Raw genomic sequence first — 26,405 nt, forward strand, 5'->3', positions numbered from 1 at the left:
AGCTTAATAGGAAAAGAGTTATTTCTGTGTATTATTTGCTAAAATATTATAGCTAAATCATTCATAAACTCTTTTGGGGTGAAAAAAACATGTCAGACATACAATATTTTCCAGAATTGTTGGTGTGGTTCAGTCTGCAATCAGCAAGTTTACCGTTTCCTTTTCTTTAATTGCAGGCATCAATTCCCAGTTGGATTACAGCATTGCTTCAGGCGACAGCCTGGCACAGTTTGGAGTAGACAAGAATGGTGTGCTCAAAGTGCTGAAAGCGTTGGATAGGGAAAGTCAGTCCTTTTACAACCTGGTCGTTCAGGTGCATGATCTGCCCCAACTTCCGGCCTCCAGATTCACAAGCACAGCTCAAGTGTCCATTATTTTGTTGGATGTCAATGACAACCCCCCAACCTTCTTTTCCCCTAAGTTGACATACATTCCAGAAAACACACCTATTGATACTGTTGTGTTCAAGGCTCAAGCCTCGGACCCGGATAGCGGCCCAAATAGCTATATTGAGTACACCCTGCTGAACCCTCTTGGAAACAAGTTTAGCATCGGCACTATCGATGGTGAAGTGAGGCTCACTGGGGAGCTGGATAGAGAAGAAGCTTCCAACTACACTCTGACGGTAGTGGCGACTGACAAAGGCCAACCGTCTCTCTCCTCCTCTACAGAGGTTGTGGTTATGGTGTTGGACATAAACGACAACAACCCCGTTTTCACACAGGCTTTGTATAAAGTGGAGATTAACGAAGACACACTGACAGGAACAGACATCCTGCAAGTGTTTGCAGTGGATGGCGATGAAGGCACGAATGGGCAGGTTCGCTATGGCATCGTGGATGGCAACACTAACCAGGAATTTCGGATCGATTCCGTCACCGGGGCCATCACCGTGGCTAAGCCTTTGGACAGAGAGAAGACCACCTCTTACCTTTTAACTGTTCAGGCCACAGATCGGGGCAGCACTCCTAGGACTGATACCTCCACTGTCAGCATTGTTTTACTGGACATTAATGACTTTGTTCCCATCTTTGAGCTCTCTCCATACTATGTAAATGTCCCTGAGAATTTAGAGATGCTTCCCAAAACAATTCTTCAGGTCAGTATATTTAAAAATAAGAAATACTGTGTCCACATGAGATAGATAACAGGCCACTCTTTTGTTCCTTCAAATCCTCACCTTTTTTCATCATGAATGTTTGTTTGCAGGCTGGGGATATACCTCAGAGTCATGAGCGCCTGCCTGGTGAGCGAAAGATCTTAAATTTGATCCCTGGTGGGGAAAAGTTCGGTTGCAGATAGAGGAAATTTTGAAAAGCTTATGAACAATACTAGTCTGTATTGCCTTGATCATAGATTAAAATATTTATGTTCTTTTGTATTAAAATATTTATTTATGTTTCTTTGTGTATATTGATGTAGTGTTTAAAAATTTATGCATTTTGGATTTTTTTTAACTATGAGAACAATATCTGCAAATAATGGTACTATAAAACAATGTCAGTCTGAAAATTGTGTTACAGGTATTGTTTTTTATGCCCTCTTCATATATTCACCCCACTAGGTAAAAATGCTATTAAGTACTTTTGTGAAGATATTTAAAACTGGTATGCTCTAGTTTCGTGCATTCTTTAACCCAAAGATATGTGCCTTGCTATTGTTTATCAGTTTTATTTTTCACTTGAAGCTTGAAGCTATCTTTGCCATGCTTTATTGTGGCTAAGCCTCACTGTATTTATTGGATGCTTCTTCTCTCCTGTTGGGCACGATGTCAGGGTCACTCACATTCATGCCGTTACCTGTTCTCTTCCCCAGGTGGTAGCAAGAGATGACGACCAAGGTTCTAATAGCAAACTCGCCTACGTGCTCCTCGGTGGTCAGGAAGACCAGGCTTTCACTCTCTCAGCCAGCGGAGAACTCAGAGTGACACAGAGTCTGGACCGGGAGACAAAGGAGCATTTTGTTTTGGTGATAACAGCTACAGATTCAGGTAAGTCCAGTTCAGCTCTATTTATTCAACTACAAGGAATTTCTTTATGAATAAATGAAATTATTTTTAATTATTACATTAAATATTTACTGAACTATATTAATGCTTGAAATTCTGACTGTAGGCATGTAATTAAAAGAACATAAATTGCATTGTGAAATATATGGGAAAGTGATCTTAAGCACATCACGAGCAAATCTTTATTTCTGTGATGCACAATGAATCTTTGCCCCATAAGTGATGCAATTACTTATGAGTATGAGCTTCTGCTCTACCATCTGAGTCAGTAAACATTTAAAACATTTAAATGTATCTACTTGGTCATGGCATAAGAAATGGAGCCCACAAATCCTCTTCATTAACCCTGTAAATCCAACAGCATTGAAACAGTAGGCCTTTGGTGGGTTCCAGAGAGTACTATTAAGAATGTGGTTCTCACTGAATTTTCAGTATGCTAAACTGCCATGGAATTAAGGACTAGCAATCCACTTTAACCTTTGGTTCTTTGGAAATAATATTGTACAAAACTGTAGCAGGTCACAATAAAACAATAATTTTTACAAAAGGAATATTACTGCTTACACTATTTTGTTTTGAATACATAGACTATATTCATAAATAATAAATATTACTAATTCAAAATTATAAGCATTAAATATTTGTTAATGAACATTCATGACTTCAATAATGTAGACATTGCATAAACACTTGTTGAATAAATGGCTGAATGAATCACTGATTGTCCAAAGGATTAAATAATTATGGAATATTTTATGCAACATCTATTTATGAAAACTAATGCCACACTCAGGATTTACATACTAAATAATTAAGTAATTTAATTATGTTGATGTATGATTAAATTATGTGAATGTAGCTAAAAATTATTTGTGGAAAAGTTCTTGCAAAAGATAGTTTTGTGGGCCTGTGAGAAAGCTCAACAGTCTAAGAGCCTGCTTAGGCAAGCATGGGGATGGGGATTCCATCTCCAGTACTGCATGCCTCATGGACCCCGCCCCCAGGCACGCTGAGCTGGTGATTAAATTAGGGCATGGTGTCACATGCCTGTAATCCCAGTGCTGGGGAAGCTAAAAACAGGAGGATCACTAAAGTCCCAGCTGTGTAGTGAGACCCTGTACCAAATACACACATACAGAAAAAGACAGTTTTGTCGGACCTCAAATTACATAGTACTTACTTTGTGTGTGTGTATGCTAGTGTATATAATATGTATAGAGAAAAAAGTATAGATATTTCTATGGCACAACATTCAAAGATTTGAAATGAATTATATTTATTCTTGTTGAATTGTTTTTTACTAACTAATTTTTGTAGTCATTTTAAATGGATACAATGCATTTTTTATGGCACTAGCTCTTAAAAAAGGAGCCAAAGATTTTGAGATGCAAAGCCATGTAAGAAATACAATATTTACTCCAATGACAATACCACTGATTTTTAAATCAGCTTTTCTCCTTTTATTTATATACTGTATATACACATGTATTTAATCCATCAAAAACAACTTTTTATTATATTTATTATTTTATTTAAAAAAATTTTTCCCATAATTTTATTGATAAACAAATAGCAATGAGACAGTTTCAAATCAAATTGGTAGGACAGTTTCAGTAATTCACACATTACATACATTCCTCCCAGTGGTTAATTGCTGTACAAGATGCGGACTTGATATCCTATTTACAAACACCATTAGAACAAATCCCTCTATTCATTAAGAGAATGTAACTGTATATCTATCCAAACCACTTTGAATACACAGATACAAAATGAACATGCATCTGTTGTCTTAAACTCATAGAATTTTATCAATTCTGCAAATCAAAGAATTAAGTAAATCTTGTCCCAAGGTGCAAATCTCAATGATAATTTCTCTTTTTTAGTTACCTCTGAAAGGGACTGATAGTGATTTTACAATTACTGGTGCAAACATTTTCAATGAGAAGTCTGAAAATCACTTTTCATGGGTTATTCTTAAACAGCCAGCAGTTGTGAGGAAAGACTCCTTCTGAAAGTATTAACACGTGTATGGGATCTCAATTCTGTGTTGAGATATACTTTGCATATTTTTGATACCATGAATAATCACATCTTCAGGAAAATGTGAAAGTTTTAGACATGGCACTTAGAAGTTCACTCCCGTTCTCTGAGAGTGAAGTTTCTGACGTAGGACTCATTCACTGCTATGATTTAACAGTCAAAACTGGTGGCTGACATGAGGAAATTCAGAAGAATGTGGTGTCTTTGGATCACAGATGCCACATTCTCAGATTTGTAGTGCTGCAAGGACCAGGAAAATGTCAACATGTTCTAAAGAAAAACTGTGACAGTTTTATTCCTTATCTCACAAATCATTTATTCTTGCTCTTTTCAAACTCTTATCTGTGGCAGCGCAAAGATAAGTCAATGTCTGCGATATGGCAGGAATTGAAGCAGCAGCTTTCTGATCAGGCAAACCTCTAAATCTTTGATTTTCTTTCCTTTTTTTGGGAGGGGGACCTTAGCATTCCAACTATCATTATATTTTTATTTAAGACTGCATTGTCTATAGAGTAGCCCATCCGGAAGCTCTTTAACTGCTGTCAACTGCTCACAGTAGGTTACATTCATTGTACCACGTGTAAGTAAGCTGAATTGCTAAATAACAAAGCCAGGACAGAATACAGTAATTTTAGCTCATTTTTTTTCCCTGTAGGATTAAATGGCTGAACAGACTACAACTGAATTGAAGAGAGTGGTGTTTGTTTTTTCTTAACTGTAACTGAAAGTATGACTATTCTGTCTTTACTCTGTATTATGTGTAGGGATTTCTTTTAGGAATATGAAAGAGAATGTCTGAGGTAGCTACAGCATCTTTCTGGTACAGGAATGCAAATATCGCTGCCTGTTTCTCGTAAGATAGAAAGTGACTCAAAAATAGTTAAGGACGTGCACATTGTTAGGCATTCTATTTTGAAGTAGCCTGTTCTATTATATTTATTCTTACTGTTTATTCACATGCCATAAATAGATATCTTTTTTTCTTTTTTTGTGGAACCGGGGATTGAACGCAGGCCCTTGCACTTGCCAGGAAAGCACTTATTCTATTGAGCCATCTCCCCAGCCCCCATAAATAGATATCTTAAATGTAATAGTAACAGGAAATTATCAGGAAAAGCAAAATAGCATACTTTTAAGAGTGTCCATTTAAAAAATGAAAATATATGTTAGAATGTAAATATATAAGCATTCTAGATAAACTGAGGATCAAAATTACTTCTTCTCTGTTCTAGTTACATGACCTTAGACAAGTTACCTGTACTTTATATCTTTGAGAGAAAACATTAATGTCTGCTTAAAAGTATATTGTAGGGCTGAGGAGATAACTCAGTAGAATAAGCGCTTGCCTGGTAAGCACAAGGGCCTGAGTTCATTCCCCTGTTCCGCAAAAATAAATAAATAAATAAATAAATAAATAAATAAATAAATAAATAAATAAAAGTTATTGCATAACATAGGTATGAGAATGGCTTATTTAGCTGTTTAAAATAAAAACTTCTTAGTAACTGTTTACCTCTTCACCCTCCACAAATTGTTCTCTCTGTGTCATTACATAATTTCTGGAGATGAATGCTCTTTTTCTTCATCCTCTTAACTCATTAAGATCATTAACTAGTGGAGTGCACCACAAAAATGTCCAAAAGTTTCCTGAATTTATCCGCTTTTCCTTATCTTCATTATTCTCATCATCGTCTAAGCCATGAGAGCCACTGCCTCTCTTGTCTCCTACACACTGCCTTCCCAATAATTAGCAACTCACAAACTTTCACAGCGATAAATTAGGTAATCATATCCTATTTTTTTCTTAAAAGTTCTCCAGTTGTTTCCATGATTACAGCCTAACTTTTAACCACTGTCTTCGTGAAACCAAATGACTACCTGATTTTTTTTTCTTTTTCTTTTCTTTCTTTTTTTTTTTCTTTTCAAAGTTTTATTGATAAACATATAGCAATGAGACAGTTTCAAATCAAATCGACTACCTGATTTCTTACTCTGCCATGTGCTGTGGCCTTAACCGCTAGCAAACATGGTACATTAGCCCAGCTCAGCTCAGCCTCTGTCTCCTGACAATTTTGAATTAGGAAGTTCTGTCATTAGCTTGAAATCAACCAACATGAAAATATTTACATGGAAGGAAGCAAATCAAGGTGGCTTTCCTCTTGAGAGAAACTGATAAAAAGTGTGCACTGCGAATGCTCGATAGTTGGGCTTCCTTAGCAATGGCAACTTTTTCACCTGCTTTGGCCCCTTGTACTTGTAGATCTCTACCTAGAGTGCTCTGTACTACAGCCAGGCATTTGATTTAATTGATTTGGAGGGAAGGAGCATTCATGTCTGCATCATTATGTCATCCAGTCTAGGTAGCATTTCACCTTCATGAAGAAAATTTGATTGATCATCAATTTAATGTCCCTCTTTTCCCTCTACTCAGTGTGTGTGTGTGTGTGTGTGTGTGTGTGTGTGTGTGTGGTTTACCTGATTTATCTTGAGCAGCCTTAATTTTGAATTTTAAGTCCTATTTAGAACTGAATTAGGACTGGGGAGATGGCTCAGTAGAATAAGCGCTTCCCTGGCAAGCTCAAGGGCCTGAGTTCAATCCCTGGTTTCACAAAAATAAATAAATAAATAAATAAATAAATAAATAAATAAATAAATAAAACTGAATCACAAGAAACACTCAGAATAGTACCTGTGATAACATAGGCACAAAATAACTTTTGTTGAATGAATTAGTGAATGATTTAAATAAGTGAAAATAATGAGAATTTATTATCAATCACCATCTATTTTAATATGCAATGCTATTCATACTTATTTAACACAATTAGAATTTATTTTATTGCTATAGATTTATCAGTTGCAGATTTTGTAAAGGGCCTTCCAAGAGGAAAAGTGCAAATATTTTTAAGTTCATGGATGACATTCCAAAGGGGTTTGTTGCATTGGTTGTGGTCATTTAAACTGACCTCTGCCTTGAAAAGCAGCACAAGTGTTTGAGGCTGAATGGTGTTTAGTGTGAAGTGATGAATTGCAGTCATATGTAAGGACCACTGAAGCATTTTATGGCTTTCATTCAGTTTTAAATGCTTGAAATACTGCTTGAGCTATATTTTTATGACTCTCTTCTCAACCTTCTGGCTCTTATTCAATTCTGTTATCTATAAGATATTTCCAGACAGGTCTTGTTGCCACTCTGAACTTGGCTATTTATTTTCTTAGTTTAATATACTAATTCAAAGTATCCCTAGATAGAAACTATAGGTTTTTCAAAAGTTTTACCATTTGGCAATGACTTTACACAAAGGTTTCCAAAGAAGCAAAGTATCAACCTTCCATACCACTCAAATATGCCAGTTCCACTCAGCACTTGTCCTAGATGTGGTGCTGAGCTTTCCGTAGCTTACTTAAAAGGGGTTGTCACTGCTCATCTCAGCTTAGCATAAAAAGTTTGCTTGCCTTGAACTTTGTTGTAAAATGTTGGGGTTTGGCTAGCATATCCCACTAGATAGAGATACATCCATGAAAGTTAATTATCTAGAATTGTTGGAACATTTTTAAAACTTAAGATGACCTTATGCCCTCACTGGTAAAATCAAAGCCTGTGAACCATGAATATCTGTCCCTAGTATTGTAGAAAACTGAATTAACATGTAATATGGCAGTAAAACCACATGGGGTATAGTGGGGGGCATTCTAATTGCAATCCAGTGTGTAACATGGAGGTATTTGTAAAGAAAATTACATAAAAATTCTAACTTAGATATGATTCAAAACGATAAAATTTTTTGGCATGAAGACTTCTTGTAAATGAGCCAGTCCACTTCCTTCATTTTCCAGATAAGGAAATGAAAGAAAGCCTGGGAAGACGTACGGTTTGCCAGGGCTCATGGCCCCGGGTAGTGGCAGAGTATCCCAGAGTATCGAGTGGTGTCCAAAATTTCTGCCTTGCAGCTCTTTCTCTCCTAGGTCATATTTCTTACATATTTTAAGAAAGTCAGGCTATTCTAAAATAACCAGCTGACTTTCTGTATGGTATAAATTTCTAAAACTACATTTTAAAATTGTTTTCATAGACTATTTTACTTTAATCAATACAATATTCAGTTATTGGTTTCCTTTTCTTTTTAAAAAATGTAATTCGTTTTAATGAGAAAAAAGGATAAAATAACAATTAAACAGTTTCAAAACAGGTTAGTAGGACATTTACAATAATTAATACATTGTATATTGTTGTCTTCCTAGTAGTTATTCAGAGGACAGGTTGCAGACATATCTTGTCTAAACATTAGTACAAACTTTTATAGTCAGTGAACTAAGAGAGAGTAACAGTATATCTATCTTAACTCTCTTGTGTATACATATATATGTATTTTTTTCTCTCCTTTTTCTTTTGTTCTTTTTTTTTGTATTTTAGGGAAGGGTGTATAGGGTGATTATCTCACTACGTAGATGGGATTTATAGTGCTCCTCCTGTTCACAGCCCTTCAAGAGCTGGGATTACAGGTGCGGGCCACCATGACCAGTCTCAGTTGCTATCTCAGCATGCCCTGGGGGTAGGACTGGCACGGGAGGCCCGGAGATCGTACCCCTGTCGCCTGTGCCGGCTTGCAGGTGCTTTAATCCGCTGAGCTATTTGGCCGACCTCCCTCCTTTTTCTTAATAAATAAATGCTTCAAAACATTTCAAATTAAGCCTAATTAACAGAAACCTGTAATTTGCATAGTTAGCTTTTTTTTTTAAATAAAGTTTAGGAATTGCTCAAGTTAAATCACTGAAAAGATCATATAAATATTCATTCTCTGAATAACAGGAAGACAACAATGCAAAATGTATCAATTATTATAATTGTCCTACTAACCTGTTTTGAAACTCAATTTCGCTGTCAAGTTTACCTTCTTTCCTCTTCAAAATAAAAAAAAAATAGCAAGATTCATTAAGGTAATAGGTAGAAACTGATTAAATTAATAATATGATGTCATGTTGATTATCACTAGCAATTGCCATTTGCACTTACTAAAAATCAAACTACGATACTAACTTAACGTACCTTGTAAATTCAGATTATAGTCAGTGAGACGATTATTATTCTATGGGCTTCACTGTAACATAAAGTAGCATCCAGTTTCATTTGATATGTTTCATGTGACGTGTGAGGCTTCTTGAAGAAATGAAGACTTGAAGCAGCAGTTGAGCCTGAGCATGATTATTCCAGGCTTGGTGAAGGCTAGAAAGTCATGGGGGAGGTAGAGTCTCTTGGGACTGTCTCACGCGGCCTGCTTTCAGACTTGTCTCAGGGTCCCTCTGGCCTCAGAGATAATGAGGCTCTTTCCTGTGAGTTCAGGGAGGGCACCCGTCACATGCCGGTCCTACGACCTGCTTTGGGGTGAAGGCAAAAGCAGAGACCTTCGTATCTCTGCCGTTTCCCAAGCCCTTTGATATGACAATATATGATAAGCTACGATGTCATATTCTGGGGCGATATGCTCTGAAAGTCAGGTGTGAAGTTGGGAACTGTTGTGTCCACTGTAAAGTTTGAATCAACTGGACTGTCAGATGGAATTAGAAATATGTGAGGTCAATGAATGAGTCTTAGGTTCTGGAGCTGAGCAATTTGGAGATGAAAAGAGTGAAGTTTTAAGGGAGATAGTCCAGAATTACTTTTTGAGCATATTGTACTTGTGATATAATGAGATATTCAACAGAGGTAACAAATAGAAAGATATAAATGTTTGCTTTTCAAGGATGACATTCAGTAGAGACAAAACTTGGGAAATTATAAAGGGCTGGCTAAATAGCTCAGGGAATTAAAGTGCCTGCAAGCAAGTGCAGGGGCTGGGGGTTCAATCCCCAGGCCTGCCATGCTGGCCCCACCCTGGGACGTGCTGAGATAGCAGGGCCTGGGCATGGTGGCACATGCCTGTAATCCCAGTTCTTGTGAGGCTGTAAACAGGTGTATCACTATGAGTCCAATCCAGTAGTGAAACCCTGATCACCCTGTAGACTCTTCCCTAAAAATACAAAAAAAAAAAAAAATTATAAACGTTTATGTGATACTGTTCTGTGTACACTAAGCACTTGTAACTCAGAATTTATATCGTTTCATTTAACCTCAGAGTAGCCCAGTAATTTACCATACTGCTTTTCCATTTTTATGACTTTAAAAAATAGAAAAACAAAAAACCCAAAGTGAAATTTAAAAAAGTTAAATCACTTGAGGTAAGTGTTATGTAACTGTTAATCAGTGAAAATATTTTTCCCATCATTAGGGGATAATTTTTAATCACTGCTTCTCACTATGATCTTGTCTGCCACATAATTTGTATATATCATATTAATGTGAATTTCTATATTTAGATTAATTCTTGGTATGGAAGAGAGCATTGATTTAAGAAGTGAAAACTTATAGTTCTGTCATTAAGATATTTTTAAAAGTAAGAATATTCATAATTTAGAAAACACAGACTTACATTTTTCATCAAATATCAAATCAAGGTATATGTATTAAAGTGTTTTATTACGTTCAAAGCAAATGTATGCCATTATGCTAAGATCATACAATATGCATACTATAGACATGTATGCATACACGGTGCAGTCATTTGGGTTACATGCGTGTTTGCATTTTACATGGCTGTGGTGGGAGATTCATCTGTTTAAAAACCTTATTGTTTTTTATGAATTCACAGTCTAATATACAGTACTACAATGAAATTGATATATTCTGGCCCTAGCGTTGGCCATACAGTTCAGTTATGAAGTGTTTTCCTGTCAGCATAATTAATAAGTCTATTGGGAAAAGTTCAGATATTAGCATTTCTAACTGGACATTTATCATCCAACTGGAAGATAGAATAAACCTCATTCTTATGCAGGGATTGGAAATTACTCCTTAATGGTGCAGGAACAGGATGCTTTTACAAAGTTAATGCTAATAGTTAAAGGGACGAATCACCAGGCTTTATATTGTCAGTGAGATATGATGACATTTTGAGTTAATGCCTTCAGTCACATTGTTGAGCTGAAGGGGCCATTGCATGACAATTGGCTCTATAATCAAAGGGGTTAGATTTGTTCTGTGTGACATTTTCCATCTGCAGCATTTTAAATGTTTCAGAGAGACTTAATTTTGTTGACAGAATTAAATTTTTGAAAAGTTTGTGATGATGAACTATTTTAATAATACAAATTGCTTAAAAATCTTTCATAAAACACAAATAATCCCTTCAATAAAATAATCCTAACATTGTCTTCAATAAATTGCTTTTGAGCAGGTGAGATAGCTCAGTGGCTTAAGCACCTGCCTGGCAGGTAGAAGGTCCCCCTCCCCAAGTTCGATCCCTGATACTGCTGCATAGATAAAATAAAATAAAATTGCATTTACCTTATTGCTGTATCTGAGACTAAGGTGTCTTTAGTTATTTCCATTGCAGGTTTTGTCTAACAGGAATATGTTTTTCAAGAGGGAGGATAGACTATTGTTTTAATTTCTCTTATTTATACTAAATCTTTTCATCACTTCTGTGACTTAAATATTATTATACATCATTTACTTCAGTAATGTTCTTCAAATCAAATGTTCTGTGTTAGTAGAAATAACTCTATGTAGAATTTTATTTTCTTTAATGTTTAATTTTATGTAATTTTTTGAGATTTGGTCTTGCTATGGAGTATAGGCTGGCCTTAAGCTCACTTAAGATAGCTCAAGCTGGCCTTGAACTCACTCCCAGGGATTCTCCTGCCTCAGCCTCCTGGGTGCTTGGATTACTGACATGTGCCACAACACATGACAGAATTTTAGTTTTACAGAGTTAAAAATACAGCAGATAATTTAACTGTTAAAATTTTGTTCAATTAGAGCCAAAGTTGCCATTATATGGTATATGGTTAAAATTTAACAAAATAGTACCGCTCTATTTTCATTTTCTTTACTTAAACTATTAATGAGAGAACATAAGGAAATGTATCTTTGAAATGTCACCTATCAATTTCTAATATTAAATAGAGTATATAATATGAGACATAAAATTACACCTAATAGAAAATAACTTGATTTCATTATGAGGATGGTCTTTCTGTCCAAATTCCTCTAATTTTATATTATCATCTCTTAATTATTTTAAGGCATATGTTGATAGTTAATAAATCTGTAGTCTGTTGTTTTTGCTAAGAAGGCAGGTGCCAAACTGAGTTCAGAATTTGGTGGCAGCCTATAGCATTTTGAGGTTTGAACATCAGTGGATGTTTAAAGTGTCCTCTAAACAGTAATTCTGCATAATTTGCATTGGTAGGGGTACTACATTTGGATAAACTGATATAAGAACAATATAGCTCCCAACCTGCTGGAGGTCAGATGTTCTGAGTTTTATCTCCAAAAGTCAAAGAATGAATTCCAGATAATCATGGAGGTTAAGAATAAGAAAGATTTTTTGAGAGCTAGCTCCGGAGAGAAAGGAGGAGTCTTAAAATGGGTTATCGTAGTGGCCTTTTGTCAGGGATAATTTATGTATCAAAGTCACAATGTGGGTACAGTGTATGTCAAACTTCCATTAATCTATAAGATAGAAGGATTAACTTCTTGGCTAATACTGATCCAATAGGGAAGGAGGTCACACAGCAAGGGTACATGGAGTGAACAAAGGCATTTTGGGGACAGGATGGGCCTGGATGCTCTGGTCAGCCACCTAGGGGATAGATGCCTGTTTGGCCTTTCTGGGCCAGGTGAAGCTGATAAGAGTGTAATCTCCCATCTTTTGTGTCACCATGATGCAGGTAGGCCCAGTCATTGCGTCTTTGTCTTGGCCCTGGCCTTCTTCAGATGTAGCATCAGCCACCATTCTGATGCCTTTCTTTTTCACTTATTTTCTTGGATGACCTGTCCTGCTCTGACTACCTATTAGATTCTATCTAATTTAGCTGCTTATAATATTATATTTTACTTCATTTTGAGATTTTTATATCCAATGAGTTAATTTTATATTGTATTTAATATTTTTGCAAAATATACATGATATAAAATTTATCGTTCTATTTGATATGCATGATTCCATGACTTAAATTACATTAACATTTTTGTATGACATGTCTATTTCCATTATATTAATAAATGCTTTTTCTTTTACTTGCTGTCACTAGTATATAATTTGTTTTAGAGAAATAGGCTTTTAATAAAGTGTATTTAATGTACAATGAAAAATAAAAATGATACTTAAGTATGTATTATCTGATGTATAGTAATGTATTCATAGAACCAGTAATTATAAATAATGTTATTTTAAAATATTTTAAAATACAAATCCATTTGTCATATTTAAAATAGTTTACATATGTATGTATTTTATGTATTTTTAAGTTTAAATTTAATTTAATCACATAGAATGGCTGAACTTAAATGTATTCTCAATAAATGCTTTACTTCCTGTGAGAAAAATCAATTTATCTAATGGGAAAAAGATGTTAAAACCAATACACATTTGGCACATGCCTGTAATCCTGGAACTCAGGAGGCTGAGGTAGGAGGATCAATGAAAGTTTGAGATCAGCCTGGGCCACAAAGTGAGCTCAAGGCCAGCCTGAACTGCATAGTGAAATCCTGTCTCAAAAAAAAAAAAAAAAAAAAAAAGATAGGCAATTCATGTACCAAATGATTAATTTAAAGAATGATAACAACTGTTCCATAAAGCTATAGATTTCACTTAAGCAGAACTTCTATTTTGTGGAATAACTTTTCCTGTTTCTGAAAAGTATATTATTTTTTAATTTTAAAATTTGTAATCTAAAAAAAATTTTAATGAGAAAGAAGATAAAATAGCAATGAAACAGTTTCAAAACCGGTTAGTAGGATGGTTACAATAATTAATAGATTACATATTGTTGTCTTCACAGTAGATATTAGGATGACAAGATGCAAATATTATATCTTGTCTAAACAATATTAGTACAAACTTTTATTCTCAATGAACTAAGAAAAAGTAGTATATCTATCATAGCATATCTATCATATCTATCATAACTCTCGTGTGTGTATATATATATATATATATATATATATATATATTCCTCTTTTTTCACAAAAGAAAAACTGTCCTTTATTTACATTTTTGTAAAGTTAGTAATGCATGACACTAGGTTGCCTAGCAACTGATAGCTAACCAGACAGGATGTTCATCTCAGGAGTGAGGTAGCTTGTTTGCATTAGACACTGGGCCAAGTCCCACCTACATGTATTTGATTGATTTCCTAGCTTCATGGCTCCCAATATATCCCCCTTTTATGTTTTGTTTTGTCAGAGATGGGTATTCTACTGCAATTAGAGAAACTGTATTTGGAGAAGACTTTAAAGGAACTTTTCATGCTTGAAATCAGTCTAAACTTGAATTCAGCAAAATAATCCAATATAGTCCATTAGTCCATAATGCTTGTAGATTATCAGAAGAACTAGCAAATGTCAGGACTTGTTAACTTGAGCTCAGCATATTAATAGGACATTACTTTTTATACCTCATAGTTATAATTTTCTGCTCGATGGTTAAGACCAAGTTAAAACAAGACCTATATAAGTAGAAATATAACTTTTGTATTGCAAGAGGTCAGTCAAATCCCCTCAGGACTTACCCTGGATCCATGTACAGTACCTTATAGATCTTGTCAGTGTCAGCCATATGGATGAGTCAGGGGCATTGCTTGACAAATTTGATCTCTGCAAAAGCCTGAGAAAATTTTTTCTCTCTAGGTGACTCTCCTTAGGCACACTATACATCACTCATCACTTTTCTCTGTAAACCCCTATTCTCCTGGGTCAGAAAATTTGGGACACCACTGAGTTATAGGATGCAGCAGTACAAGTTCTCTTATGTCCTGAGTCCTCACTGACCTTGGAGTTCTAGAGCCAAAATATTGGCTATTCTTGTAGCCCCTCTATTTCTCTAATTTTTGGTCAACAAACTTGTTGTTAAACAACCACAGACCTAGAGAAATCACTACTAAATTTGTTTGGAACCAGAGAAACCTAGAATAGCAAAGGCAATCCTTGGCAACAAAGGCATGTTAGGAGGCATTACAATTCCTGACTTTAAATTATACTACAAAGCTACTGTGATGAAATCAAGATGGTATTTGCCAAAAAAAAATAGACCTGAGGATCAATGAAATAGATTAGAAGATGCAGAATGAACTAAAAACACACTCAGCCACCTTACCTTTGATAAAGCGTCCAAACATGCTTTATGGAAGAAAGATAGCTTCTTTAACAAATGGTGCTGGTAAAACTGGCTCTCTACCTGCCGAAAACTAAAACTTGACCCAGGTCTATCACCATGAACTAAGCTAAAGTCAAAATGGATTAAAGATCTAAACATTAAAACAGAAAGAGTAAATCTCCTGGAAGAGAAAGTAGGAGGAACTCTTGAAGACATAGAGGTAGGCAAAGAGTTCATGGACAGAAATCAAATTGCATGGGTAACACTGGAAAGAATTAACAACTGGGACCTCCTCTTATTGAGAAGTTTTTGCACGTTGAAAGAAATTACCAACAAAGTGAAAAGACAACCCACAAATTTGGAAAAAAATTTTAACTAATAAGCACCCAGACAAAGGTCTGCTCTCTAGAATTTATAAAGAACTAAATAACATTAGGGCCACCAAATTTAAAGATCCAGTCCAGAAATGGCATCTGAGATGAATCTCAGAGGAAGAAATACAAGAAGCAAATAAAGACATAAAATCATGCTCCATATCACTAGCCATTTGTAAACCTTTTATTATTATGCCCTGGAAACATACGATGTATGAAGCTAATCATTATAAGCTGTGTTGTTTTTCTCTTCCCTTGCCCAGAAGCCCCCTGTTGATTCTCCCATGTTTATTTTTTAATAGAAATATGAGCATTATTCTTTTGTCTGAACATCCCCATCAAGTACACACAGACACACACACAGATACAGACACACACACACACACACACACACACACACACACACACACGGAAAGAGGGAGGGAGGGGGAGAGAGAGACAGAGAGACTGACAAAGAGACAGAGACAGAGTCACAGAGAGACAGAGACAGAGAGACAAAGATACAGACATGTAGCTTCCTTACCTAAGGGAGAAATAGTCCAAGATCCCTGTTGGATAACTAAAGCCATGCATTTTACTTCAAGTCATATGTATATTGTTTTTTCCTATACACACATACACATTGTTTTATAATTAGAGATCATAAGCAGTAATAAAAGTAATACAATTACAACAATGTAGAATAATAAAATTGTTTATAATTTATGTTTTATTGCTGGAATTTGTCATTTAACATTTTCAGACAGTGGTTGACCATGAGTAATTGAAACTGCATACTGTAGGGGAGGCTATCTGACATTCGACAGTGCATTTGACATGCTTTTAATTTCTGCTAAAATAATATTGGTGCTTCCTTTGTCACCAGAGAATACTGCTTTATTTCTTCCTGTTTGAGCTGGGAACATATTATTTTTTAGATAATGTATTTCTGTAAGGGAGAACATAAAAATGCAATGTGCACAAAGTTTAAACTTCAGTCTCATTTTTCTGTTTATTGTATATTATATATTTTCTGGTGAATGGTGTACCTGAATTTTTTTTCTTTTTTATAGTCTTATTTCAAACTTCCTTGAACCTCATTTTGATAAATCTTAGCTCATTATTCCACCAATAAGGCAGTACTAGTTAGTCATTTACTGACTCCAAGAGTGTAAAATGTAGATAAGACAAAGCTTAGAACCACTTATGCTGTCTAAAATGTCTCTTGGTGTGTATGCATGTGTGTGTGTGTGTGAGTATATATTGCCCCTTTTGCTGGTTGCATCTGGTCCTCATAAATCAATCCTAAGTGAAATTGCATAATCTTACCCTATTATACCACTATGTGTATAATCTGTCATGATCAGGATCCATTCCCCCTAAACATTAGCTACTAGTATTGTGAACCTTCTCATGGGATTCAGGACTAACTGGGCCCTCCTGTTTATAAGGAGTTATAATAACTCCAAAACTTTGACCTTTGCTCCCATTCTTTTTCTCTGACTCTACCCTTAGGCTAAGGGCTGTGTTTCCTTCTGAAATTTTAGCCAGGTAGTCAGTGAGCCAATTCTCCTTTTGTTTTTTTGTTTTTTTCCCCCAGTTTTTCATATGCAAAATTAAGGAACTTAATATAGGCCTAGCACAAGGCTTGCTGGCATCCATTAATATTTTTGATACAGATAAATAACAGAAATATCCTTCTTTTGTCAGAACTTCAAAAAGATGTGGAACAAGTATGTTAATGATGACAATATACAGTAAAACATACTTAACAAGAGTGTCAGGTGTATTTAAGGTTAATGAGTTTAGAAAACATTTCTTAGCAATTCAGAAGTGCTCTCTGTTTACTATGGCTGAATATAGAAATTCTTCTTTTAAAAATTAAGAAATATAGAAAATATTAAACAGTAATACTGGGCTCATGTAATCTATATACTAAATGAATAATGTATACATAAAATACTGATATAGATCTATATTAAATAAGCACTAAATTCAGTCTTAGAGTAATTGGAGTTTTACATTTGTACTTATGTTAAAGGTCTGTGGTAATTTTAAAGACAAATATATATATATATATATTAATTTTGAGCTTGCAAAAAGCTAGGGACTGAAAAAAAAAGCCATAGTAAGCACTGTGAAAATTTAAGCTCTTCTTTTTCTTTGCTGAGGATTCAACCTAAGCCCTTATTCATGCTATCAAGTAGTCTATATTGAGCTGCATCTCCTATTCTTCGCAGCATTTTCTATAGGACAGACCCAATAAATGGTGGGATGCCGAAATAGAAGAATCCTAGTTGTTTCATCGCAAAGTTAAAAGGAAAAGTTAGCAAAAACAAACATGTATAGAAAAACAACCATAAAAGAATGGCTTTATTTTTCAATTAGTGAATAAGAGGAAATTCCATATCAGGTGCCCAAGAGCTGAAGAACTGTGTCCACATCTGGCAAAAAAATAAAAAAAGGATGTAAAAATGTGTCTTACCTAAAATCAGGAGACATTTCCATTTTCTCCACTGATTTCATTCCTATGCTTGTAGCTGAGAAGTAGTAACTTCTGAGCTTGTTGGTTTTTTTGACAAATAAAACCTTGGAATGAGCTTGAGTTATAGTAGGTCCCTTTCACAAGAGTAAATGTTAAGAATTTTGGAGGAGGGATTCAAATTTGGTGTTAGTTAAGTCTCATTAAAAGACTTTGAAATTTAGAACAAAGGTTTTGTAAGACTTTTAAAATTTAAATGTTTATAACAATGCACATTTTGGGGGGCAAGACAGTAGCAAAAATCGTGCCTTACCTTCTGTCTGTTCTAAAGGTTGGAAAAAATGGATAAGAAAACTCCAAATGACTATAAAGTGGGCTGAGACAGATAGTAAGGGGAGAAAGGGGGCTCTGAGCAAGGTTTTGACCTGAGAAAGGACCCCGTAGAGATGTAAGATCAGCTGCAGGACTACTTCTCAAGTCAGGATTATCTGTTGTCATCAATATCTTTAAAAATCATCTGGAAAAATGAGACAATCTTTGGTACAGACATTGAATTTGCTGAATGTTTTCCCGTGTAAATGATATTTTCCTGTTTACTGACTAGCTCTGAAAATGTGTCAGCAACAAGATGTAGTTTGCAAAGAAATCACATGGTCCTGACACAGCGATTTAGTCATCATTTTCGTGTGGTTTTCCATTCGGGTCTCACCAGACACTTTGGAACACCAAAGACAGAATATTTGCTTGCCTGTTCCTGAACTATTTCTTAAGACTCAGTAATGCAGGCTAGAGGGTAGTGTGTGTTTCAGAAGTACTCAGCTCTTCCTTAAAAATCTCACTGCAAATTTAAAAATTTTGCACTTGAGAATTTCCAATTCAAATTATTGTCAACAAAGATATGAATGATTTTGAGAGATAAATGTCTTAGTTTTACTATAAAAGAATCTTTAATAGTAATTGTTATCTAAAATGTTCTCAATATTATCATTGGATAAATTGATAGGTTTATGAAGGGTAAAATTCTGAAAGTCATAAGTGCAGAAATCTATAAAATTTATTTAGCCTTCAGTACATCAGTTAATCTCCTATTTTGATTTCTAAAGCAACTACAAGAACAATAATGAACAATATAGAAAACATTTTAATCTTGTGCTACTTGTTATCCTATACCTATTACATTATCCTCACTACTTCTTTTGGGGAAAATTTTGTTCTTTATTATTCCTTTCTGCATATGGAACCTGAGACATAATAACTAGACTAAAATATCAATAAGACATTTTGTATGTATGAAATATTTATAGGATAATCTTATCATCTTTCATACTGAATAACTATTAGAACAAGTGTTAGAAAGATTTTTGAAAACCTTTAGTGAATTATAGATAAAACTAATGGAATAAGGGGTTTCTTTCATGTAATGTGAAATTAAACACTAATAGTTAAATACTTCTATAGTCATAAATTTTAAAATACTGAATGTTAATGAAAAAGTATTGCTTAACATAAATCTTATATATGTAACTAAATGACATGTTTATATATATAAAATAACATCTGTAAAAATTTTATATATATATATATATATATATATGCATGAATCCTTCATTTAATTGCCTAAGTATCTAGCACATATGAAGAGGTCTCACACTGTTATAGTGCCTACTTCATGAGGTCATATACATTTCTTTATCTTCTTGTATTGAACATAAAATTGATAGATCACCTGCCTAAGCTATTGTTTTCTGTATGTTCTAGTTGGTTGATATTGCTTTCTATATGTCTAAGCAGAAAAACTGATTGGTACTATGGCATCAGTAATTGTAATCTACAATCATAGAAAAATATTTGATTAGTGGTAAGAAATTACCAGCAAATTGGAAAATTATTAGAAAAACTAATAGCGAAAATTTGTGGATCTAAACACACAATTATGTGACAATGAAGTTGTTCTATAAGTAACTTTCAGATGAATGGCTTTTATAGAGAATAGCACGCACGTGATGAATATAGATAGGATCTAAACTTTTTAGAGGGAAAATTAAGAGAGAAAAATCAGTATCTGAAAGACAAAAAGAAATGATCTGAGTCTTCATTTTACTTTAGATAAATGAAGTTAAATGGATCTCCACTGTTTTTATTTAGAAGAGTTAAAGTTTGAAAATGGTTTTGAAAACACAACAAAGGAGATGATTTTTCTTTTCAGTTATGAGGACAAACCACAGAATTCTAACCAAATATGGCATCTTCCCTTTGCCACAAATGAGTCTCTTAGCTTTGTGTAACACACACAGTGCATTCCAACTTTTTTGTTGAATATATGATTCTAACTAGATGTTGATAACAAAGCTGAAAATCAAAATAAAAAATCAAAATAACAAAAATCAAAATAACCTATTTCATATTACATTAAGCAGACACAATAAAATGATTCTATGTCAGCCCATCAGTATAAAGTTAGTGGAAATATCAGTTTTGAGACACACTTTGAAACTGTTTTAATAAAAAAGTTTATAAGTATTGATTGCTATGAATAAATAGATTTAAATGTGTTAGATGCTCTGCCAGAATTTTTGATAGTAACAGACTTTCTGATAGTCCCAACTAAGAATAGCAGTTTTAATTCTGCCTGCTTAGTTGGCCAAGTATTCCATGCTGTGGTTTGCTCCAAATCTGGTTTGAACTGTTTTAATGCAATTTCAGATAAATTACCAGTAGTGTCTCTTTTGTGGTATTTAAATGACATTGTTGTGTTCTACATAGTCAAATCAGCACCTATAAAATAAAATAAAGTCATGGCATTTGCTCTCTGTGTAGAATCAGTCGGAAAGAATTCACATTCTAGGTCATCAATGAAAATATTTTTCTAGGGACAAAATTGTAAAAATCACTCATTTGTTTTTTTATGTGTTGAGAAATTATATTGTCACGCTTTCTAAATTCTCTCCTGTAATTCTGTCTAAGGATAATTCCTATTAAATGTATTTCTTTCTTGTAAATTATAAGCATTAAAATTTGGTTTTCCTTTCTCTCGAGGTTCCCCTGCTTTGACTGGAACAGGAACAATCAATGTCATAGTAGATGATGTCAATGACAATGTCCCCACCTTTGGCAATAAAATGTATTTCACAACAATTCCTGAGGATGCACCAACTGGAACAGATGTCTTATTGGTAAATGCCTCAGATGCTGATGCTTCAACCAATGCAGTTATAAGGTCAGTACATTAACTGTACACATAACTGTCGGTTATTTTCTACTTCAATGAAAGAATTTGAACTAAATGACTAATGACATTTATTTGCACTAGAAATTCTATATTAACATACAGTAATGTTCCTGTTGACTATTCCTAACTTGATTAAAACCATAACAATTTTATTCATTCTAAGTTTTTATTTATTAATTTTATTGGCATTTTCCTATCCTATGATTGTGTAGTTAGGGAATACAGGATGCGATGCTGCTTCATTTGCTTAGCTGTTGGTGCTCAATGCTGTTTACCAGGTGTCTGGGTGGGCTGGACGTTCCTACATGGCTTCCCATGCTCTGTGCTTTGGCAGACATGTCATGTGGTCGCTCTCCTCATGTAGTCTCAGGACTTTATGGTGTGGTTAACAGAGCAGTTGAATTTTCACATGGTGTCTGTGGTTACCACAAACTTGTGGTGAAAGCTGCCAGTTCTCTTAAACATCAGGCAGGAGGTAGCCCTGCACCATCTCTGCAGTGTTCTGTTGGTCAAAGCAGCTGTAGGAACCCCACATTCACTTGGAGAAGAAATGCACTCCATCTCTGATGAGAGGGTGGCAATGAATTTTGGCCATTTTGAACTCTCCCCTAATCTCAGTAAGAAGAGGGAAGCTAGTTTACTTGTGCAACTGCATATTTTTCTCTTTTTCAATGTTCTTAATATAAAGAGGGAAATATGGAAGCCAGTTTGAACAATGTGCAACTATTGAGTTGATTTAGCTTACCCTCTATTGTACACATTCCAAACTTATAAGAAAAGACTCCCAAGTTATCTGGAGAAAGCCCCAAGGCAATAGTTTTCCACAGGCCCTCCACCCTCTTCTGTAGGCTGGTGTTATTGAAGTTAGACTGAGTTAGTTGGTGACAAACGTAATGGGACACAAGATAGGATCTGGGCAGGTTAGAGGAATTACTATTATTATTATTATTATTAATTTGCAGTATCAGGGATCAAACTCAGAACCTGTGCTTGTCAGCCAGTGCTTATGCTGCTGAGCTATATCTCTGGCCCTAGAGGAATTATTAATAAAAATAGAATATGTATTCATAAAATGATGACTTGACTAATGGCTTATTTTGTTATTTATCAATAATTTCCTTTTAATAAAATCACCTTGGAAAATTGGCTTTAAGTATTCTCTTCCTATTGTCAGAGAAGATTAGGTAGGATAGAAGGCTTTTTTTTTTTTTTTGCTGAACTGGGGATCATTTTTTTTTTTCAGTAGTGGGAATTGATTGAACTTGGGACCTTGTGCTTACCAGGCAGACCCTTATGCCACTGAACTATATCCCTAGCACCAAGAAGGCATTTTTTAAACTTCAGTAAATTTTTATTGTGTTTCTGATATGAATAGGTCTCAGACAAGAAATGATTCCTGTTGTCTTCATTCCTTGTGGTTTTTATGTAGAAAATTATATATGCACAAATAAGATTATTTCCTACAGTGATGAGCCTTTTAAGTTTGATTTTTATAAAAGGTGCTACTGGGCTGGCCATAGAGCTCAGTGGCCGGGGTTCACCCCTGCTTGCTGCGCTGCCACTGCCCCTGTGCACACTGACTTGTCAATTAAGACTGGGCATGGTGGAGTGCGCCTGTAAGCCCAGTGCTTGGGAGGCAGAAAACAGGAGAGTCACTCCGAGTCTACACAGTGAGACCCTGTCGAGCCTGTACTAAATACATTAGAAAAAAAAGAGCTGCTGTACTAAAATACCTAAGACTAGATAATATATAAAAAGTAAAAATTTACTGCTGACATTTATGGAGGCTGTCAAGTACTGAAAAGCTTGGTGTCCACAGAACAACTTTTAAGATAAAGCCCTCTGGCCACATTCTTTGTGTGTGTGTGTGTGTGTGTGTGTGTGTGTGTGTGTGTGGCCAGCTCAGCCCACCAGGGGGCGAGGCTGGCTGGCATGTGGTGCTGGGAGATTGAACCGCAGTCCCCGTCCTTTGCTAAGCTTGTTCTAAGTAGGTGCTTTAGACCACTGAGCCATCTCACCAGCCCCCCTGGCCACATTCTTAAGAAGAAATGTAGTGTTCATACATGGTGGCAGAGCACTTGAATAAAAGACCTTATTTCTTCTATGAAAATGATCTTTAAGACTCAACCTCTTTCTAAAGATTCACTTCTTACTATTATCACATTGGCCATTACATTTCAATGATTAATGAAAATGAATTTGAAGAGAAACCTTCAGAACATAGCAGATGGTTCCTATAAATGGCAACTTATAAATCAGAAATGACAGACAGGGAGACAGAAGCAAGTTAGATGTTATTATCTGAAAGGTCGTTGTGGCTAGACCAGAGTGAGAAAAGGAACACAGAAATAGGCAGGGCCAAAGCATTTAAAATCTCTTCTGTTATGTTACAAGATTAGGAGGTTTTTTTTTTTTCTTTTTAGGTAGAAAACTTTAGGAATATTTTAAAGTCTAAGATTAACATAAATTTTCTTTATTTGGATATGAATGAGGCAGAACTCATCTGCAATATGGATGGACAGAGAGGTAACCAATAGACCACTGAGGCTCTAATTACTCCAGAAATTTAAACACAACATTGAGTGCCCTTATACTTAGGTTGAAAAAAGAAAGTCAAAGGACTAGATTTAGAATAGAGATGGGGTATCAGAAGTGAATCTGCTACTGATATTTTGGCATGGACATCTTGACAGACTGATGAAGGAAGGTACATCTGGGGAAAAAATGTTTGAGGCAAATTAGGATTTGTTCATGTATACTTTGGAGTGAGTGAGAGTCATTCACAAAAGACACCATTGAGAAAGCCAGTGCTCTGCCTGATGACCTTAGGGTTGGAGTGAGGGCTGGATTTAGAGGCTTGGGAGTCACCAGTATTTACAAGACATTTGGAAGAAAGAACTACATGTGCATACTGTAGAGAGAGTGCAGCAACATGAGAAAAGAGGAGAAAGAGCTGGAACCAGGATTCTTTGGAGGACACTCACCAAGGCAGTTAAGAAGGCCTTGGCAGATGCAGAGGGAAATTCGGGATACAACAGATGCTTACATGCATTGCAAAATGCCAGGAAACAAAATACACACTTCTTTTTGCAGAAGACTGGGACTAACTTCCAAGTGAAGAGATGAATTCCTAAAGACTTATAAAGACAAATCACTGAAGATTAGGGCCATTTCAGTCATTATACCTTTTTGAGTCATCGAGCTACATCTTTGAGAATGGCAGGGGCAACCGAACTACTTCAATATGAACTTCAAAAGGCCAGCAAATACCCTCCCTTTACTTGTGCTACACCAAGCAGTGCAAATGATAAGATCCATAGCCTGAGACGTAGTACAGTCTTCAGTTTAATGTTACAGTAGAGCTGTAGAAATTGAGCTATTTGCAGCAGAACACTATTATTACTAATTGCAAAGTAGGGGAATATAATCAAGCATTTGTAGACATCAATGTTTTCATCAGTGGAATAGGTATACTAGTATTACAACGACTTTATAGAGATCAAATACAAAAAACTGAACTGCTTACAATATGCTTAGTGTCTGTCAATAGGTCTTGTTCTAATCCATGCAAAGCACCTAGTAACTGTCTGATACCTGCTAGTGCTCAGTGAGTGAAACAATGATTTTTGGGAAATGCTTATCTATTGTTGTGTGATAATCTTAATAATCCTTTAGAATTCTTCATGCGAAGGAAACTTTCTAAAGATAATGTTTAAATTCTCGATGTGAAGCTGAATGTTTACAAAATTGATCTCGTTATCCTTTGATACATTCATTTATTGCTGGAGTTAACGCTCTGGTTACATTCTGTTTTCTTCTAGTATATGTACAAAATGTATTGCAGAATAGTATCTTATAGTTGAGACGTATAGTAATGAATGTAAAATTGGTCTAGAAATATTATTGATCCTTTCAAAATGTTTTAAAATTTTTTAATGTTAGGTCTGGTGTGATTAGTTTGAATTAAGGATGCATATTTTGTTTGTTGTCTTTTTGAGACGAGTCTCGCTATGAAGCTCAGGCTAGCATTGAGCTCACTTTATAGCTCATGCTGGTCTTGAACTTCCCGCATCAGCCTCCAGAGTGCTGGAATTACAGGTATGTTCTACCACATTGGGCTGAAGGCTGCGTATTTTGGTAGTTAGTTTGGTGATTGAATTTTAATTTTTCTCTAGTGTCAGACTATTAACTTTATACTTACATGTTTGAATGCATATATAAAACCCATATGTGTAAATCTTTAACTTGCTATATGGTTTTCAGTCATGAAAAACGAACTATGTAAATTTATAAATGAGACTGGAAAAAAATTTAAAGCTTAAACTAAACTATACTCATAGGTATACGTGTACAATAACCTAGACTATATTTATTTTGGGTTGATAGTCTTAATGACGTGTGAAGTATTTGTATAACTGGCACTAATGCATCATTCCTATTCATGAAATCCAGGGAAAAATCCACCTTATCTTCAGGTTACAGAACAATTCCAATAATTTTTAACATCATTTATGTAAATTTAAAATTGTTTTCTGAAGTACTAGCATATAGAATCAGGTGATATCTGCAAATCTCTGTGGTATAGAGACTTTGTGAAATTAATTTCAAATTTCTCTTTCTCTATGTTTTGGTTCTAATACCTTCCATTTGACATAATGTTTAACAAATAGTAGTGGATAACAATTAAATATAGTGAATTAGTGATCACATTTTCTGGTTACCACAATATTCTTGGAAAGAGAGTTTCATTAGTTCAGTTTCATTTTTGGCTTTTATTCCTGAAAAACTTTCAATCTGATTTTCTTTTCCATTATTTACCAGAAAAAGGCTCCATCATAAGACTCTGATGAACTTTGTTAAGTCCACTGGCTTTTTCTGAGTCTTTATATTCCTTATGCTCTTTTTTTTTTTTTTTTACAACATTTGCACTGTCATTTTTTCTTTCTACTTTTCTTTCTGTTTCATGTTTACATAAATGTCATTCCTTATTTCTTACCCTGTATTCCTGACCACACACAAATATATGTCTGCAATTCCTCTTTTTCCCTACAAAGTAGTTCAAAAGTGTCTGTGTGTGTGTGTGTGTGTGTGTGTG

The 26,405-nt window shown here is 35.0% G+C and overlaps 1 protein-coding gene across 1 annotated transcript in view; it reads left to right on the plus strand.

The window, feature by feature from the left end:
- The window catches only part of Fat4 (FAT atypical cadherin 4), a 212,688-nt gene that overhangs the window by 130,776 nt on the left and 55,507 nt on the right, over positions 1-26,405 (plus strand). The window contains exons 5-7 of the mRNA XM_023705874.1: positions 177-1,099; positions 1,816-1,990; positions 21,118-21,298. Of these exons, the coding sequence (XP_023561642.1) occupies positions 177-1,099; positions 1,816-1,990; positions 21,118-21,298 (1,279 nt within the window). The remainder of the gene's footprint in view (positions 1-176; positions 1,100-1,815; positions 1,991-21,117; positions 21,299-26,405) is intronic.

Source organism: Octodon degus, unplaced genomic scaffold, assembly GCF_000260255.1.
Source record: "Octodon degus isolate 3935 unplaced genomic scaffold, OctDeg1.0 scaffold00231, whole genome shotgun sequence".
Taxonomy (NCBI): domain Eukaryota; kingdom Metazoa; phylum Chordata; class Mammalia; order Rodentia; family Octodontidae; genus Octodon; species Octodon degus.